At 42.2% G+C, this 18,450-nt stretch overlaps 1 protein-coding gene across 5 annotated transcripts in view; it reads left to right on the top strand.

Annotated features, from left to right (window-relative positions):
• LOC121167745 (transcriptional repressor CTCF-like) overlaps window positions 1-18,450 on the top strand; it is a 50,207-nt gene that overhangs the window by 15,012 nt on the left and 16,745 nt on the right. For all 5 annotated transcript variants that reach the window (XM_040997323.1, XM_040997328.1, XM_040997322.1 and 2 more), the window contains 2 exons: window positions 13,375-14,164; window positions 14,496-14,666. In XM_040997323.1, the coding sequence (XP_040853257.1) occupies window positions 13,375-14,164; window positions 14,496-14,666 (961 nt within the window). The remainder of the gene's footprint in view (window positions 1-13,374; window positions 14,165-14,495; window positions 14,667-18,450) is intronic.

The raw sequence follows: 18,450 nt of genomic DNA, 5'->3' as shown, positions 1-18,450 counted from the left end.
GATTGATTCTTAAACCTCCTTTTAGAGCTGATATTGTGCTGCAGCTACCATCTGTGATGTTGGGATCCTATGTGAGCATCAGTGAGAGTTCCAGCTGCCCTCTTCTGATCCAGTTCTCTGCTAATGCATTTGAGAGAGCAGTGGAGATGGTCCAAATACTTGGGCCCCTGCCATCTGCAAGAGAGACTCAAATGGAGTTCTAGGTTCTTGGCTCTGGCCTGGTCCAGCCCTGACAATTGCAGTAATTTGAGGAGTGAACCAACAGATGAAAGATCTCTCCCCCTTCCCTTTTTTCTCCTCTCCCTCTGCATCTGCCTTTTGAGTAAAAAAACCCTAGCTTTTGTCCTAGATAAGTGAATAAGTAGTATTCATTTTAGCTAGTGTCCTACATCTAGTAAAAATTTTTCCTTTTTTTCTCAGGAGAAATTGATGACTCATATATTCTAGGTGGGTTTTGTTTTTTGTTGAAAGAGTAATGGAGGAAGAGACAGCTAGAACACTGATTGACTTCGTAATTCTGTCCACAGGCAGGCAAAGCCAGGACCCAGGACTTCCGTGTAGGTATCTTGTGGCTGTCAGGGCTCAAGTGCTTGTGTGGTGTTTTCAGCTACTTTCTCAGTTTCATCAGCATGAAGTTGGATCAGAAGCAGAGAGCAAGGACTCAAATTGGCACTGTTGTATAGGATTTTGGTGTTGGGAATGGCAGGTTAATACCCTGTGCCACTAAACCCATCTCTGATGATTATTTTTAAGGATTTACTTATTTATTTTAAAGGCAGCAAGCTTTTTTTATCTGTTGATTCACTCCCCAAGTAGTTACAGTGGCTGGCTGAAGCCAGAATCCTGAAACTCCAACCTGGCTCCCACATGGGGGCAGGGACCAAAGCACTTGGGCCAGCTTCCACTGCCTTTTCAAGAATATTATAAAAGGGGGCTGGATCACAAGTGGAGCAATTGAAATTTGTATTTCTTTTCTTTTTTTTTTTTTTTTTTATTTTTTCATTGGAAAGGCGGATATACAGAGAGGAGAGACAGAGAGGAAGATCTTCTGTCCGATGATTCACTCCCTAAGTGAGCCGCAACGGCCGATGCTATGCCGATCTGAAGCTAGGAATCTCTTCCGGGTCTCCCACGCTGGTGCAGGGTCCCAAAGCCTCGGGCCGTCCTCGACTGCTTTCCCAGGCCACAGGCAGGGAGCTGGAAGGGAAGCGGGGCCGCCAGGACTAGAACCGGCGCCCATATGGGATCCCGGGTGTGCAAGGTGAGGACCTTAACCACTTGCGCCACTGCGCCGGTCCCAGAGCAATTGAAATTTGAACCAGCACTCTAATATAAGCTGCTTGGGTTGTAGATGGCAACCTAACAACCATTGCACTACAATGCTGGCCTCTGATTATTTTTAATTCCATTTTTCTCCTTGTTATAACAGCTATCAGTCTGTATTCAGAATATTAGATGAAGGACCCTGGCACGGTAGCCTAGCGACTAAAGTCCTCACTTTGCATGTGCTGGGATTTCAGATGGATGCCAGTTCTTGTCCCTGATGCTCTGCTTCTCACCCAGCTCCCTGCTTGTGGCTTGGGAGCGCAGTCAGGACAGCACAAAGCCTTGGGACCCTGCACCCACGTGATAAACCTAGAGGAGGCTCCTGGCTTCAAATTGGTTCAGCTCTGGCTGTTGCGTCTATTTGGGGAGTGAACTAGTGGATGGACGATTTTTCTCTTTGTCTCTCCTCTCTCTGTATCTGCCTTTCTAATAAAAAGAAACAAGACTTAAAAAAAAAATACATTGGATGATGCTTTTTGGTTAACTTTTTTTCTTTGTTTTTTTTTTTGTTGTTGTTGTTTTTTTAAGATTTATTTATTTTTATTGGAAAGAGATTGACAGAAGAAGATACAAAGGATTTCCATCCCATTGTTCAGTGGCTAAAGCAAATTTCCCCAATCTTCCATCTACTGATTCACTGCCTGAAGCTGAGCTGATCAGGAGCCAGAAGGCCCCTTGGGGTTTTCCGTGTGTGTTCAGGGTCCCAAAGCTTTGAATGATCTTCCACTGTTTTCCGAGCCCATAGCAGGGAGCTGAATGAGAAGTGGAGCAACCAGCATAGGAACCAGTGCCTGTAGGGAGATGTTGACGCTTGAAGGCTGGAGATTAGCAAATTGAGCTATTTCACTGGTTCCTCTTTGTCATAGAATGATGGCTAATGGTTAATGTTGATTAGCACAATGTTGATTAGGTGTTAGGTGACCTTCATGATAGGGTGTTTTGGAATTACTATCCTTTCTGAAAGCATAGGTAGGCTTGTGGCGGTTCTGTTTCTTGTCAAGATAAATGTAGACAGTTCCATCTCCAGGAAATAAATTGGCTTTTAGCAATCAGTGTTCCCTTATAGAGGGCAACAGTATGTGAAATTAAATATGTTGTGGCATTACTTATAAACCAAACCCCGGGAAATTGTCTATCTCTACTGTATTATTCTTAGGAACATGTTGACTACTACGTGTATATTTTATAGTAACCAGTTTCCCTACATTAATAAACTCAGCAGTATTGCGTGTAAAAGGTTATTTTGGTTGTTTTCCCTTGAATTTTCTGATCTACATACTATATACCCATATAATTTTAACATCTTGAAAAATTAGCATGTTCTTCTATATTTATATGGCGAATTGTTTTTATCTTCTTAGTACTATGTTTTAATTATTAATTTATTTAATTTAAAATATGTACTCACTTGAAAGAGACAGATCTTGGCATCCACTGGTTCACTTCCTGAAAGCCAGAGCTGGGACTGTGCCAGGCAAAAGCCAGGAACTCAATCCAGATCTGCCACATGGATGCTTGAGCCATCATCACTTCCTGACCTCCACTGTGCCAATTGTCTGCCCTCATTTTTAATTTTTATTTATTTGAAACACAGAGGCGGATGGATAGATCTTCCATCGATTAGTTTACTCCACAGACTCCTGCCACAGCCTGTGCTTAGCCAGGTTGAAGCTGGGAGCCCAGAACTTAGGGTCCCCTTTAGTAGCAGAGACCCAAGACCTTGCGTCATTACTTGCTGACTTCCAGAGTACATTCCATTCCAGGAAACTGGAATTGGAAGCAGAGTTGGGATTTGAAGCCAGGCACTCTGAGGATTGCAGGTATCCCAAGTGCTGTCTTAACCATTGTAGCAGTTACCACTAATGGTTTTTAATGCCAGCCTGTAATTAGCTTGTTAGGATTCTTTTTTGTTTGTTTCTTTAAAAAGCAATACAAAAAAGTAAATTCATACAGTTGAATTTTCACTTCATATATATAAATATACTTTATCTTTTAGTGTCCCCATCCCAATTTTGCCTTATGTGGGAATCATTTATGTCTATTTCACATTAAAATGACATTGATATTAGAGTATCATCTGCTTAGATGACAACGTTTTGTATTTATTGCTATAGAGGCTATAGAAGTACCAGGTATAGTTCCTGCCTTTAAAAGGCTAATTAATCAAAGTCATCCTACTGGCATCCAATGTGGTGGTGAGCATGTCCTGGCTGATTGGTTCCCAGTCCAGATTCTGGGAAACCGAGGATGCCTGGGAAAGGCAATGCCTGGGAAAATAAGTGGGGCCCTGCCACCCACATGGGAAACTTAGATAAGTCTTCTGGGTTTGATCTGGCCCAGCATTGGCCATTGCAGCCATTTGGGGAGCAAAGCAGCAGATGGAAGGTTTCTGTGTATCCCTCCCTCCCTCTCTGTAACTTGATTTCAAAATAAATAAAGCTATATCAAAGGAGGCTATTTAGGTTCTTGGATTAAGACATTGGCTGATGGTGTATGTGTCCTGTATGTGGATTTCATACCCTGTTCTAGCTCCTGGTTCCAGCTTCTTGCTACTGCAGACCTAGAAAGGCAATAGTGATAGCTCAGATAATGGGATTCTTGGCACTCACATGGACGGGCCATGTCTTAGCTGATATGGGCAGAAACAGAATGGATGGCTCATAGGAAATTGATGTTGTCATTCCTGCTCCTCTCTTCTTTCCTCCTCCCCCTTCCTTACCCGTTTCTTTTTTTGTCTCTGGTTCTAAAATTAATCACCAAAAGTGACAGTTTTAAAAAGCTGTTACCCACTCAATCACGGAACTTTAAAAATTTATTTACTTGAAATGCAAAGTGACAAATTACCATTTGCTGATTCCCTCCCCAAATGGTCACAACAGCCAGGTCTGGACCAGACAAAAGCCAGGAACTCTATCCTGGTCTCCCATGTGAGTGACAGGTATGCAATATTTGGGCTGTTACCTGCTGCCTTTCCAAGCACATTAAGCAGGGAGCTGGAGAGGAAACAAAACCACTCGGATTCCAACCATCACTCTGCTGTGTGGTGTTAACACATAAGCAATGACTTAGCTTGCTATGCCACAAAGCTGCTTCTTAAACAATTAAAAATTTATGGGCTCATCACTATGGCTCAACTGGCAAGTGCCAGAATCCCATATGAGTGCCAGTTCATGTCCTGGCTGCTCCACTTCTCATCCAGTTCCCTGCTTGTGGCCTGTGAAAGTAGTCAAGGATGGCCCATAGCCTTGGGACCTTGCGCTCATATGAGACCCAGAAAAAGCTCCTGGCTCCTGGTTTTAGGTCTGCTAAAATCCAGCCATCGTGTGACCACTTGGGGAGTGAACCAGCAGACAGATCTTTCTTATCTTTCCTCTGTGTACATCTGCCTTTCCAGTAAAAATAAATAAATCTTTAAAAAGAGAGAGAAGGAAAAACAAATCTTTGGTTCACTACCCATATGTCCACAGTGGCCAGAGCTGGGCCAGTCTGAAATGGGAGCCAGGAGCTTCTTCCAGTCCTGGTCTCCCATGTGGGTGCAGGGGTTCAGGGATTTGGCATCTCTGCTTTTCCAAGCCTTCAACGGGAAGCTGGATCAGAAGTGGAGCAGCCAGGACATGAATTGACTCCACAGGTGTAGGATTATCACAAGCTACACCACCACATTGGTAATCCGAACACAGAATTTTAAATAAACGCTGTTTTCTATTTGGGGAAACAAAACATAGAAAGTTATTTTGTAGTTAGAACTTGAGATTGGTATGCATCTTGTGGTCAAGGTGGTTTTGTTATAAAACATGGCTTGAACATGAGGAAGGGGGCAGCAAGACTGTTGATTCTGGTGTGCAAGAGGCCTAACAGGAAGTATCCAGAGGTGAGGTTGGTTGGTGAAAGGAATGGAAACACACTGTACAGAGCTCTGAGAGTTAAGCCAGGGAGTTTGTAACTGATTCAGTAAGCATCAACTTTTTGAACTTTACTTAGGAAAATTTAGTCTGGCATCAGTATGCTGGGCAGTATGAGAAAGACCAGCATGGTCTGTTCTGTAAAAGCTCTAGAGGTCCATCTTTTTTTTTTTTTTAATTTTTTTTTTTTTATTTGAAAGGTAGATTCACCGAGAAGAAGAGACAGAGAGATCTATCTGCTGGGTCACTCCCCAAGTGACTGCAATAGCCGGAGCTGAGCCAATCCAAATCTGGGAGCCAGGGGTTTCTTTTAAGTCTCCCCATGTGGGTGCAGGGTCCGAAGGCTTTGGGCCATCCTTGACTGCTTTCCCAAGTCACAAGCAAGGAGCTGGATGGGAAGTGGCACAGCCAGGATACAAACCAGCACCTATATGGGATCCTGGTGCGTGCAAGGCAAGGATTTAGGTACTAGGCTATCCCACTGGACCATCCATCCTGTTTGTTTGTGTAAGGTTTATTTTTTTAAATTTTTATTGAAAAGTCAGATACATGGAGAGGAGAGACAGACAGGAAGATCCTCCATCCTATGATTCACTCCCCAAGCAGCCGCAACTGCCAGAGCTACACCAGTCTGAAACCAGGAACCAGGATCCTCTTCTGGGTCTCCCACGCCGGTGTAGGGTCCCAAGGCTTTTGACCGTCTTCCACTGCTTTCCCAGACCACAAGCAGGGAGATGGGTGGGAAGTGTGGCTGCCAGGATAAATACCTGCGCCCATATGGGATCCCGGTGTGTACAAACTGAGGGTTTTAGCCACTAGGCTACTGAGCGAGTACCTCTCCATCCTGTTTTTAAAAATATTATTTAAGAGGCAAAAAGAGCAAATTGAACATGTGCTTTCCCCCTAATTTACTCCAGATGTTAGCAACAGCAAGCCTGGACCTTGCCAAAACCATGAAGTTGATATCAGTCTTCCATGTGGGTGACAGGAATTCAGTTACTGGTTTCCGGGCGTGCAAGGCGAGGACCTTTAACCACTTGCGCCACCACGCCGGGCCCTAAATAAATCTTTAAAGAAGAACAAAAAAAAAAAAAAAAGAAGAAGAAGAAGCAGGGAGAGGGGAGGGATAAAGAGAGAGGGCACTGGGGCATCGTGAACTAAGCCTCTTCCTGCGTTGGGGGTTCAAGACCCAGCTGCTCCACTTGTGATCTAGCTCTGTACTAATGCTTCAGGGAAAAGAGTGGAGGATGATCCAAGTGCTTGGACCTCTACACTCACAGGTGAGACCTAGAAGACGCTTTAGGCTCCTGGCATCAGTTTGGTCCAGTCCCCACCATTTGGAGAATTAACAGCGGATGGATGATTGTCTCTCTTTCTCTCACCTGCTTTCTCTGTAACTTTCAAATAAATAAGAACTAAATTTTAAAACAAGCAGAGAGAATGATGTCTTCCATCTACTGTTGTACTCTTCAAATGGCCATCTACTGTTGTATTCTTCAAATGGCCTCAGTAGCTGGGGATAGATTTGGTTGAAGCTAAAGTTGGAAGCCTTGAATTCTAGCTAGGTCTCATGTAGGTAGCCAAGCTCCAAGTGCTTTCCCAGGCATATTAGTAAGGAGCTGGATTGGAAATGGAGCAGCTGTAACTTTGAATGGTACTCTGTAATAGGATGCCAGCTTGGAAGTAGCTGCTTAGCCTCCTGTGCTGTAATGTTGCCACCTGGAATTCATACATTTGTGCCATCATTTGCTGCTTCACGGGATATACTTAAGCAGGAAATTGAATAGGAAACATTTAAGCCACAACTTTGGACACTTGAACCAGCATCTTAAGGAATTTGGGTTGCAGGAATCTGGGATTGGGCAGTAATTTTATGACAAGGCCATTATTAGCATTTGTAACAGTAACATTTTTCTTCTTTGGTGTTTTTTTCTGAGAATGTGTCAGAGTTAAAGGCTTTTTCTCTCGTCTCTATCAGATAATCTCATGCATTGAGATTATCATCCTCTTTTCCAGTATACTACCTTCGGAATCTTTGTGGTTGGAAAACAAAACAGTGAGTGGCCAGCATTGTTGTGCAGTGAGTTCAGTCACCATTTGGGACATCCACAGCTCATATCTGAGAGGCTCAGATCAAGTGCCATCCCTGCCTCTGACCCATCTCTGCTAACAGACACGTAGGAAGCAGCACATGATGTCTCAAGTAGTTGGGTCCATGCCATTCACATGAGAGGTCTGAATGGAGTTTCTGGCTTCTGGTAGCACCCTGGCCCCAGCTCAGATGTAAGATCTGTATGTTTCTGTCATTCTCTAATAAATAAATAAATTATTAGATAGACTTAAAAAAAAGATGATGAGTAATATTAACTTGCAAATTTTAATTCTGTAGATGAGGGGTGTAACGTTTTATGTTTCTGTCAAGCTGCAAGGGCATACCAGTGCTGCTGGCTTTCAGACCATACTTTTAGCAACTAAGGTATAAAACATCTTGAATAGTGTTTTGGACATAATGGGTTAAGTAAAATGGATTCTAAAATTAACTTCACCTGTTTCATTTTACATTTTTAATATATAAAGTTATTTAAATATAGTAAATCTAAAATACATATGTAGCATATATGTACGTGTCTATATAGTATATAGTATATAATGTATTTTATTTGAAAGGTTGAAGGAGACAGACATCTTCTATCCACTGGTTCACTCCAAAATGCCTGCAAGTAGCTGTTATGCCTGGATCAGATCAGCACCAAGGGTCAAGATCTCAAGCCAGGTCTCTCCTGTAGGTGCTAGGTACCAAGTATATTGCCATCAACTGCCACCTCCCAGGGCATGCATTTTCAGGAAGCTGGAATTAGAGCAGAGCCAGGATTGGAATGTAGTGATTTGGCTATGGGATGCTGGTGTCAATGCCTGTCCTACATTGTATTTTGAATTGATAGCATAGCATAAAGCATTTGTATCCCCAAAATGGGCCATCTGAACAGTATTTGGCTATACAAAAGTAACTAGGTTTAGGATCATGCTTAAAGTACTTTTTCAGAATAAGAAATGTGATGTCTTGTGAAAAATTACTAGCAGGTAAATATTCAGACATTTTAAGTTGATGGGCAAGTCACAAAGTTCTGTGCAAGTGTCCTTTTCGCCCAGCCTTTTGCAGTGATACTTTGTTGTGCTTGCCTGCACTGTTGAGCAGCTAGTAGGAAGCCTTGGGCTGCATGATACAGCTTTTTTGGGGTTGTTGAGAATAGGAGACTAAGGAAAGTAGTTAATGACAGAACAAATCAATCTGGTGAGCAACCTAGGACTTTTTGTTTTTGTTCATGCAAATGGTAGGGTGTACAGATCCTGTCCCAAAGTGTAGATTGTGTCAATCCTCATTTTTGCTCTTAATATTTACATTTATTTTCCAGCTAGGAAGTTAGATCACTTTGAGAAAAATTTAAGTGTGAAATTGTGTGGTTATTTTTATCAGCAAACACATTCAGAGCAAGTTAAAGGCCAAAGAACTTAAGAAGGCTTTGTTGTGCTTAGGATCAGCAGGATCTGAGAGATGCAGGTAGGACTTAAAATAAAGAGCAGAATGCTGAGATGCTAGTAAGGACAGCTGTGTTCTCATGAAAGACCAGATAGCTTGACTAAGTGGGCAAGTGGAAAACCAGCAAGACAGAAACTGAATGTTCTCTTTGTCACAGGCTTAGAAGCCAGAAAGGTTCTTGGCTTTTTTTTAAAAAAAAAAAAAAAAAAAAAAAAAAACTTGTTGCAAAAGCAAAGATATACCTTGTTGAAGAAATCAAGCCATTAAGTGAATCTTAATTTCTTCTCTCAGAAAGCATAAGTAGTTTTTTACAACTAACTTGATGAGATGCAGTCTTTATACTGTGTCATTTAAGACCATTCGAGCTATAGCACAAACACCCTTGGTCCTGTGCTCTACACTGATTCTTATTGTTTCTTATAATTAATTCCCAAATGTATTTATTTTACTGATTCAACCTTTGCCCTTCCACACACACACACACACACACACACACACACACTGTTTTTAAATGTCTTGATATGTTTCAGTGTTCTATTCAAACTCCACATTAAAGAAATATCACCAACACAACCATTTAGTCATCCTTTTCTAAATCTGTATAATTTTACCTTGAACAGTGTACCTATTTTGTCCTTTTTGTTAATAAAATCTGAAATGCAGAACCAGGCTTTGCCTATCTCTGTGATCTTTATACTTCCTTACAGTCTCATTTAAGAAACCTTTTCTAACTGCCATGATGCATATAGTATTAAGGACATAAACATGTCAAAACTCATCAAAACGTATAACTTAGTATATGCAATTTTAGCACAAAATTTTTAAAGATTTTTTGGTTATTTGAAAGAGTAGCACAGGAAAAGGCAGTGAGAAAGAGCTTTTTCATCTACTGGTTCACTCCCCACATGGCCTCAACTGCTGAGGCCAAGATTGGTCTGGCCCAACCTAGGAGCTTTAGAACCCTGTCTGGGTCTCCCTGTAAGAAGTGGGCCCACATATTTGGTTGGGTCCTCTTCTGCTGCTTTTCCCAGGCACATAAGGAGGGAGCTAAATAGAAAGTGGAGCAACCAATCCCGAAAGTAACCCTCTATGTGGGATGCTGGCTCCATTAAATAAAAACACTTTTAAACAATATTAATAAAGCATATTTTTTAGAGTTATTTATGTTTACTGTTAAGTCAGAGTTACAGAGAGAAAGATGTTCCATCTGCTGGCTCACTCTTCAGGTAGCCATAACAGCCAGGGCTGAACTGATCTCAAGCCAGGAGCTTCTTCTGGGTCTCCATGAGGTTGCAGGGTCCCAAGGTTTTGGACCGTCCTCAACTACTCTTCCAGGGCATAAGCAGGGAGCTGAATGGGAAGTGGAGCTGAGATACCGACCAGTGCTTATGTGGAATTCCTGTGCATGCAAGGTGAGAACTTCAGCAGCTAGGCTACTGTGCTGGGCCCAATAAAGCATGTTTTTAAAAGTAGAATTTAGTTTATGCATAGTAAGACTTGAGATAGACATTTGCACAGTGGTTTGGGTCTGTTGACAAAAATCTTTATCTATAGTACATGTTTTGAATATGTGCACATTGTTAAATGTCTAAATCATACTGATTACATACTCCCGCAGGTTTTTGTGGTTGTTAAGTATGTTAAGTATGTTAAGTAAGCTTGGTGATAACAGTGCCCACTTGAAATTAGCAAATGAAAAGTCACTGTTGGAATCTAGTCGATCAAAACCTTGAGAGGGATAAATGATCATTACTGTGAAATTCTTCCATTAAACTGAAGATCTGTGTTCCAGCTTCCCCAGCAATATAAGTTGCCCTAAGAGACAAATAACAACCTGGGCGTACAAAGTTATAAACATTCACCTTTTCCTGGCTTCTCTGTCCCCATTGCATTATTGCTAGGCCTCATCTGTCCTGAAATACAAAGCATCTTAGCATTTGCTTCTTCGCCTACAGGCCCAGTGAACAGAGGAGGAATATAAACATACAGGGTCCATGTTCAAGGGCTACCTCTCCTTGCAGTCTGTCTGTGGGAAGCCAGAGAGCAAGTAGGTTACTGGGGAGGCCACGAGTCGGAGTGTGAGAGCAACAGATTCATGCAATCAAGAGAGCACAGGGTTTTTTTGTTTTGTTTTGTTTTTTTCTTATGGTGAAAACGCTTAGAATCTGGGTCCAGCATGGTAGTCTAATTGCTAAAGTCCTCACCTTGCATGGACCGGGATCCCCTATTGGCACCAGTTTGTGTCCCAGCAGCCCTGCTTCCCATCCAGCTCTCTTCCTGTGGCTTGGGAAGGCAGTTGAAGACAGTCCAAAGCTTTCACACCCTGCACCCATGTGGGAAATCTGGAAGAAGCTCCAGGCTCCTGTCTTCGGATTAGCTTAGCTCCAGCCATTGCAGCCGCTTGGGGAATGAATCAATGGATGGAAGATCTTCCTCTCTGTCTGTCCTCCTCTCTGTATATCTTACTTTGCAATAAAAATAGGTAAATCTGGGCCCAGCAGTGTAGGCTAGCAGCTAAAGTCCTTACCTTGAACACGCTGGGATCCCATATGGGCACCGGTTCTAATCCTGGCAGCTCCACTTCCCATCCAGCTCCCTGTTTGTGGCCTGGGAAAGCAGTCGAGGACAGCCCAAAGCCTTGGGACCCTGCACCCGTGTGGGAGACCTGGAAGATCTCCTGGCTCCTGGCTTCAGATTGGCATAGCACCGGCCATTGCGCTCACTTGGGGAGTGAATCATTGAATGGAAGATTTTCCTCTCTGTCTCTCCTCCTCTCTATATATCTGACTTTCCAATAAACATAAAATAAAATAAATTTTTTTAAAAATAAGTATTTAAAAAGAAGTAGTAAGCATCCACAATTATGTGCTATACCTGGTGCAGTAGGAACCTGTTGCTCAGGGTACCTAAATCCCATGTTAGTGTCAGTTGGAGCTCTTGTTGCTCTACTTCAAACTGAGTTTCCTGCTAGTTAGTCCCTGAGGCAACAGAATGTGACTCATTATGGTGCCAGTTTGAGTCCCAGCTGCTCCACCTTCTGTCCAGCTCCCAGCTAATATACCTATGTCGGCAGCAGAAAATGAGCCACTTATTTGGACCTCTGCAACCCATGCGGGAGGTCTGGATGGTGTTTCTGACTTCTGGTTTTAGTTTGGCTTAGCCCCTATCATTATAGCCATTTGGGGAGTGATTCAAAGGATGGAAGATCTGTTTATCTTTCTCTCCGCCATTCTCTGTAACTCTGCCTTTCAACTGAATAAGTAAAATCTGTTCTCAGGGATGTTCAAGTATACATCATTAGCTGTTCTTCCTTTGTTATATACTGTTGAGCTTTTGAACTTTTCCTACCTAGGTAAATTTTGTATTAGACTTCTCCATCATGAAATGTATAGACTTAACCTAGTTTGTTTTTTAAATATTTAAAAAAAATATTACTAAGTATTCAGGATCTGACTTTGTGGTATCACAGGCAGATAAAAGCCCTGCCCATGTGCAGGCATCTCATATGGAGACTGGTTTGAGTCTCACTTGTGATCCAGCTCCCTGCTATTACACCTGAAGAAATAGCAAAACATAAGCTGAGTGCTTTAACACTTTGAAACCTGGATTCAGTCTGCTCTCCCTCTCTGCTACCGGGTGTTGTGGCCACTTAGGGAGTGAACCAGTGAATGGAAGATTTCTGTAACTCTACCATTCAAATAAATAAAACATTTTTTTAAAAATCGAATATCCAGATATGAGATCTACAGTTGTCTCATCATATTCTCAAGCCATTTATTGGTTTGAATCAATATCCAAGGAAGATAAGTTTTCTAATTTGCTCTCCAAATACCTTCAGCAGCCCTGGCTGGGGCTGATACAAAGAGCTAAGAGCACAGTTTTGGTCTCCCACTTTGTAGCAGGAACAGTGAGCTGAGCCATCATCACTGCCTCCTAGGTCCTGTTTTAGCAAGAATCTGGAGTCGAGCAGAGCTGGGCCCTTTCGGTAGGGAGTGGCAGCATCTTAATCTCTGGGTGAAATGTTTCTGTCTTGATTCTTGATCAATTCTTTGTGGTAGAGTACTGACCTGGATATTATCTCTCACAGCTTCTGCCCAATAGATACCAGTAGTACCTCCCAACTTGTAGCAATAACCAAAAATGTTTGCATACCTTAGTAGATATCTTGGCAAAGACACTCAGATTGAGAATCACTGACCTTTAGTCTCCATCTTTCCCATTTATCCACCACCTCCCTCCCCATTCAGGTTTATTTCCAGAGAAAAATCAGTTAATCCTGCAATATTTTTATCTTTCTAAACTTCATTGATGTCATTCCTTGTAATATGTTATTTAACATCGTCTTTCACCAGTTTCCTGTTAATTGGTTGTTGGAGCCAGAGGCTTGATTTGCTTTAGAATGGAGGGGGTTCAGGGAAGATGGTTTGGTTCCTGTTTGGTATGTTTTTGCTGCTATTGCGCAGGTTTGTACTGTCTGTCGTGTCTATTTATTTATTTATTTTTGATACTAACCACTGACACTAATTCACTAACAGTCTTATTTCAAAATGTGTTTTCACTTACACAAATTTTACTTTAAGTAACAGTCTCTGTTCTCCTTTAATAAAGGAAAAGGAAATGGAAGGTGAGGCAGTCGAAGGCATTGTGGAAGAGTCTGAAACTTTCATTAAAGGAAAGGAAAGAAAGACTTACCAGAGACGCCGGGAAGGGGGCCAGGACGAAGATGCATGCCACCTACCCCAGAACCAGACTGATGGGGGTGAGGTGGTCCAGGATGTCAATAGCAGTGTGCAGATGGTAATGATGGAGCAGCTGGATCCTACCCTTCTTCAAATGAAGACTGAAGTAATGGAGGGTGCAGTGGCTCCAGAAGCAGAGACTGCTGTGGACGATACCCAGATCATAACCTTGCAAGTTGTAAATATGGAGGAGCAGCCCATAAACATAGGAGAACTTCAGCTTGTTCAAGTACCTGTTCCTGTAACTGTACCTGTTGCTACCACTTCAGTGGAAGAACTCCAGGGGGCTTATGAAAATGAAGTGTCTAAAGAAGGCCTTACAGAGAGTGAACCCATGATATGTCACACCTTACCTTTGCCTGAAGGGTTTCAGGTCGTGAAAGTGGGGGCCAATGGAGAGGTGGAGACACTAGAGCAAGGGGAACTTCCGCCTCAGGAAGATCCTAGCTGGCAAAAAGACCCAGACTATCAGCCACCAGCCAAAAAAACAAAGAAAACCAAAAAGAGCAAATTGCGTTACACAGAAGAGGGCAAAGATGTGGACGTGTCTGTCTACGATTTTGAGGAAGAACAGCAGGAGGGGCTGCTGTCAGAGGTTAATGCCGAGAAAGTGGTTGGTAACATGAAGCCTCCAAAGCCAACAAAAATTAAAAAGAAAGGTAAATGAGTCTGCCTGTACTATCTCATAAAACTTTTGTGATAAAGCAAAAAATATAATGTATATACTATATTATTTTGTATTAAATATATAGATTTTTAAATGTTAATGAGGTTACCTTTATTTTAACTTGCCTAAGGGAAGATTTTTCTAGAATTAGTATCTCTTAAAAAAGAAGAAATAAATCTATTATGATGTGAGATAATTAGGACATAATATGACTTATATTCAGTTTCATTGGGAAAAACTTGAAATATTTGTGAAAATGTAAGATCAGGATTAATATTTTAACACTTTGAAACTGTTCAGAAAGTGTTTTATTTTGCATATAGGTGTAAAGAAGACATTCCAGTGTGAGCTTTGCAGTTACACGTGTCCACGGCGCTCAAATTTGGATCGTCACATGAAAAGCCACACTGATGAGAGACCACACAAGTGCCATCTCTGTGGTAGAGCGTTCAGAACAGTCACCCTCCTGAGGAATCACCTTAACACACACACAGGTGCTGGATAAGAATGGTGGGGGCTGCAAATGTTCAAATTTGGATTTGAAGTATCATCCAAGCTGACTACAGCAAGAAGTTAGATATTTTGTTTCCTAACAGTATACTTTTTGTAATGTTGGCATTTATTGGAAGCAGATCCACCAATACAGGCAAATATAAAGAAAAAAGGCCTTGGCGCATGCCCCACATCAGGGATCTGGAATGGGAGGGAGACTGGGTGGGGCTTCTCCCTTTATCTCTCCCTTTACCCCAGATACAGGAAAAAAATGATGAGGAAATAATAGTCTTACCCACTTTCCTGTAGCCCTTGAACCTTTGTGTCCTAATTAACTATGTAAAGATTATCAAAAATAAAAAAAGGAAGAAGAAAGAAAATTGAGAGGAAATAATCCAAATTTAGGCTATAGATCCAGAAAAGGTCAGTCTGTGATGCTTAGCCTGGGAGAATTCTTGAAAACTTTATTATGTTAGTCTTTGAGTTAAAATTTTATTTATTGATTCATTTATTTGAAAGGCAGAGTTTAACACAGGGAGAGGGGAAATTGTAGATCTTTCACCTCCTAATTCACACACAAAATAGTGTTAATAACATGAATCGTGCTAGCTCACAGTCAGAAACCAGGAAGTTCCTGGTCTCCTGTGTGGGTTCAGGGCCCAAGCACTTCAGCCATTTTCAACTGCTTTCCCCAGTACATTAGCAGGGAGTGAGCTGGATCAGAAGTAGAGCAGCCAGGACTTTAACTATCATCCACATGGGATGCCAGTACCACAAGTGGTAGCTTTAGCTGATACACCACAGTGCTGACCCCAACTCTTGAATTGACTTGATGTACTAGTTCAGATAAACATGTTCAGGTAGCTGTTGGCTACTTGTGCATTTGTATTCTTTGCTGGTGTGACTTAGCCAGCCTATGGCCTCTAGTTTCTACGGAGACACTTGGTAATATGCTTTAGTTGGTGCTTTAAAGATGCTATTGCAAGAACATAGAACCAAGTAACAAAAGCTGGTTCCATGATAGGACTTTGCAAGGTAAGTATGCTTTCCTGTGGGCACTCAATGTGCTGGTCTAGTTTTCAGTTTTGTTTTTTAAGATTTATTTATTTTTATTTGGAAAGTTAGATATACAGAGAGAAGAGAGGAAGACCTTTCATCCAATGTTTCACTCCCAAATGACCACAACAACCGGAACTGAGCCAGTTCAAAGCCAGGAGCCAGCAGCTTCTTTCTGGTCTCCCTCATAGGTGCAGGGTGCCAAGGCTTTGGGCTGTCCTCGACTGCTTTCCCAAGCCACAAGTAGAGAGCTGGTCGGGAAGTAGGCCTCCAAGATTAGAATGGGCAGCTGTGTGGGATCCTGTCACATGCAAGGCAAGGACTTTAGCTGCTAGGCGATTGTGCTGTGCCTTTCAGTTTTGTTTTGTTCTAAAGATTGCTGTATGTGAAAGAGAGGAAGAAACAGATCTTGCACCTGCTGATTGACTCCCGAAATGGTTACAAAGCCAGTTTTTCACATGGATGCAGAGGCCCAAGCATTTGGACCATCTTCCATTGCTTTTGCCAGGTCATTAGCAGGGAGCTGGATCATAAATAAAGCTCCCTAATCCCCTCCAAAAAAAAGAAACAACTAACTAGAGGGAGCCTCACTGGGCTTGAACTGGTTGGCCCCCAAATAGGATCTCAGTATGGCAAGCAGTGTTTTTTTTTACCTGTTATGCCTCAACACCGGCCCCTAGTCCTTAGTTTTGAAAATGTAGAGTTATGTCTGTATGCTTATCCAGGGCTGGTTTGACAGGATTGATTTCATACTAGTCACATCTGTGAAATTAAAAAACATTCTTGAATGATTTATTTTCTAAATGTGGTCATAAAATTGCATTCTAGAAAGTGTCCTTGCCTATGTCAAGATGTAGCAAGTGCAAGGTGACACAGTGAACGTGGGCCTTGAGCAGAGGGATGTGGAACGTCATGTGGTACAGCCTCATGGACATTCCTGCCTCATAGGAATGGCCGCTTTGCTGTTTACCACATGCTGGCTCCCTTTTCTCCCCTACATCACTAGTTACTTCCCAACTATTTTGTCCTAACAGAATTAATTGTATGCTGATTTCCTTCTCTTTACTGTTGCACTTTTCTGTAGCACAAGAATCTATATACTTTTCATAAAGGGTATTCTTAGGGGTACTGAAATAGCAAATTGAGAAAATTCATATCCATTGAATTTCTTAGGTACTAATAATTCTAGTCCTGTGTCTCTCCAGAAATCTTTTTCTTCTAACAGAATCATTGTGCAGTAGACTTGTCCCTTTGCTATATTGTGAATCCATTCTCAAGGCACTCACCCCTTAAAAGGGGGGAAAAAAAAGCTTTTTTTTTTTAAGATTTTATTTATTTTTATTGGAAAGGCAGATATACAGAGAGGAGAGACAGAGAGGAAGATCTTCCGTCCGATGGTTCACTCCCCAAGCGGCCACAATGGCTGGAGCTAAGCCAATCCGATGCAGGAGCCTCTTCAGGTCTCCCACGCAGGTGCAGGTTCACAAAGTCTTGTGCTGTCCTTGACTGCATTCCCAGGCCACAAGCAGGGAGCTGGATGGGAAGTGGGGCGCGAGGATTAGAACTGGTGCCCATATAGGATCCCAGGCACGCATTCAAGGCAAGGATTTTAACCACTATGATATCGCACCAGGCCCAGATTTTTTAAATTTTTATTTGAAAGGAAAGTTCACAGACAGGAGATCCAGAAAGATCTTCCATCCTTTGATTCATTCCCTACATGACTACAATGGCCAGAGCTGAGCCAATTCAAACCCAGGAGCCTCTTCTGGATCTTCCACATGGATACAGGGTCCCAAGTCCTTGAGCCATTTTCTACTACTTTCCCAGGCCACAATCAGAGCCAGGTGGGAAGTGCAGCAGCTAGGACATAAACCAGCACCATATGGGATCTCTGCATTTTGAAATGGAGCATTACCCATTTGAGCCATCACACCGGGCCCCCATCTATAGTTACTGAATAGGTCTGTGAAAACAGTACTGTATGAGTTGTGAGCTGTATCTCTTTATAGTGTTGACATTATTACCTGTGCATGATGTTTCTAATACAGAAGAGTGAATGGTTAGCTTTCTGGTTAAAATGCCAACATCTTGCTTGTCCTTATGAGCAGGGCAATGAGAACTTGGTGATGGTGCTGTCATGGATAGCTGTGTGAAGCTGGAGATTTCAGTAACTTTCTAGGTGCTGGTAAAGCTGCATAAAGATGAACCAACTGGCCTTCTGTCTGGGATACACATTACTCATCAGGTCTCAGCCCTTGCGGCACACTCTCCTCCTACACAGACAGATGCATGATGGCAGATACAGAGCACTTACTGCTTTGGCCTGTGTAAATAACATGTCCTTTGACTTGCTTGGGATGTAGGAATTCCTACCCTAGAGTCCCGGATGACATACATGAACATAGACAGCTCAAATTGATTTCAAGCCTAGTTCTGGCTTTCATTTGGGAGTTGCCTTGGGTTTCTAAGGCTTTAGTGGATTACAATAATTAGACAAACCTGGTCTGAGCAAACCTGGGAACAGGCCTGCAGTTGATAGCAAGTGGACGTAAGGATCTTTTCAGTGGTGTGGAAATATTCCAAAATTCAGTTATAGAAATGGTTGCCCTATACATTTACTGAAACCTACTGTACACTTGAAATAAATGAATTTTATAGTATATAAAGTGAAGCTGCTTAAGAAACAATGCCTGAATCCTACATGAGAGTGCCTGAGTTCAGTTCCTA

The sequence above is a fragment of the Ochotona curzoniae genome, unplaced genomic scaffold (genome assembly GCF_017591425.1).
Source record: "Ochotona curzoniae isolate NIBS_2020 unplaced genomic scaffold, NIBS_Ocur_1.0 patch423, whole genome shotgun sequence".
In the NCBI taxonomy this organism is placed as follows: Eukaryota; Metazoa; Chordata; class Mammalia; order Lagomorpha; family Ochotonidae; genus Ochotona; species Ochotona curzoniae.
This window is presented reverse-complemented; position numbering and strand designations above follow the sequence as displayed.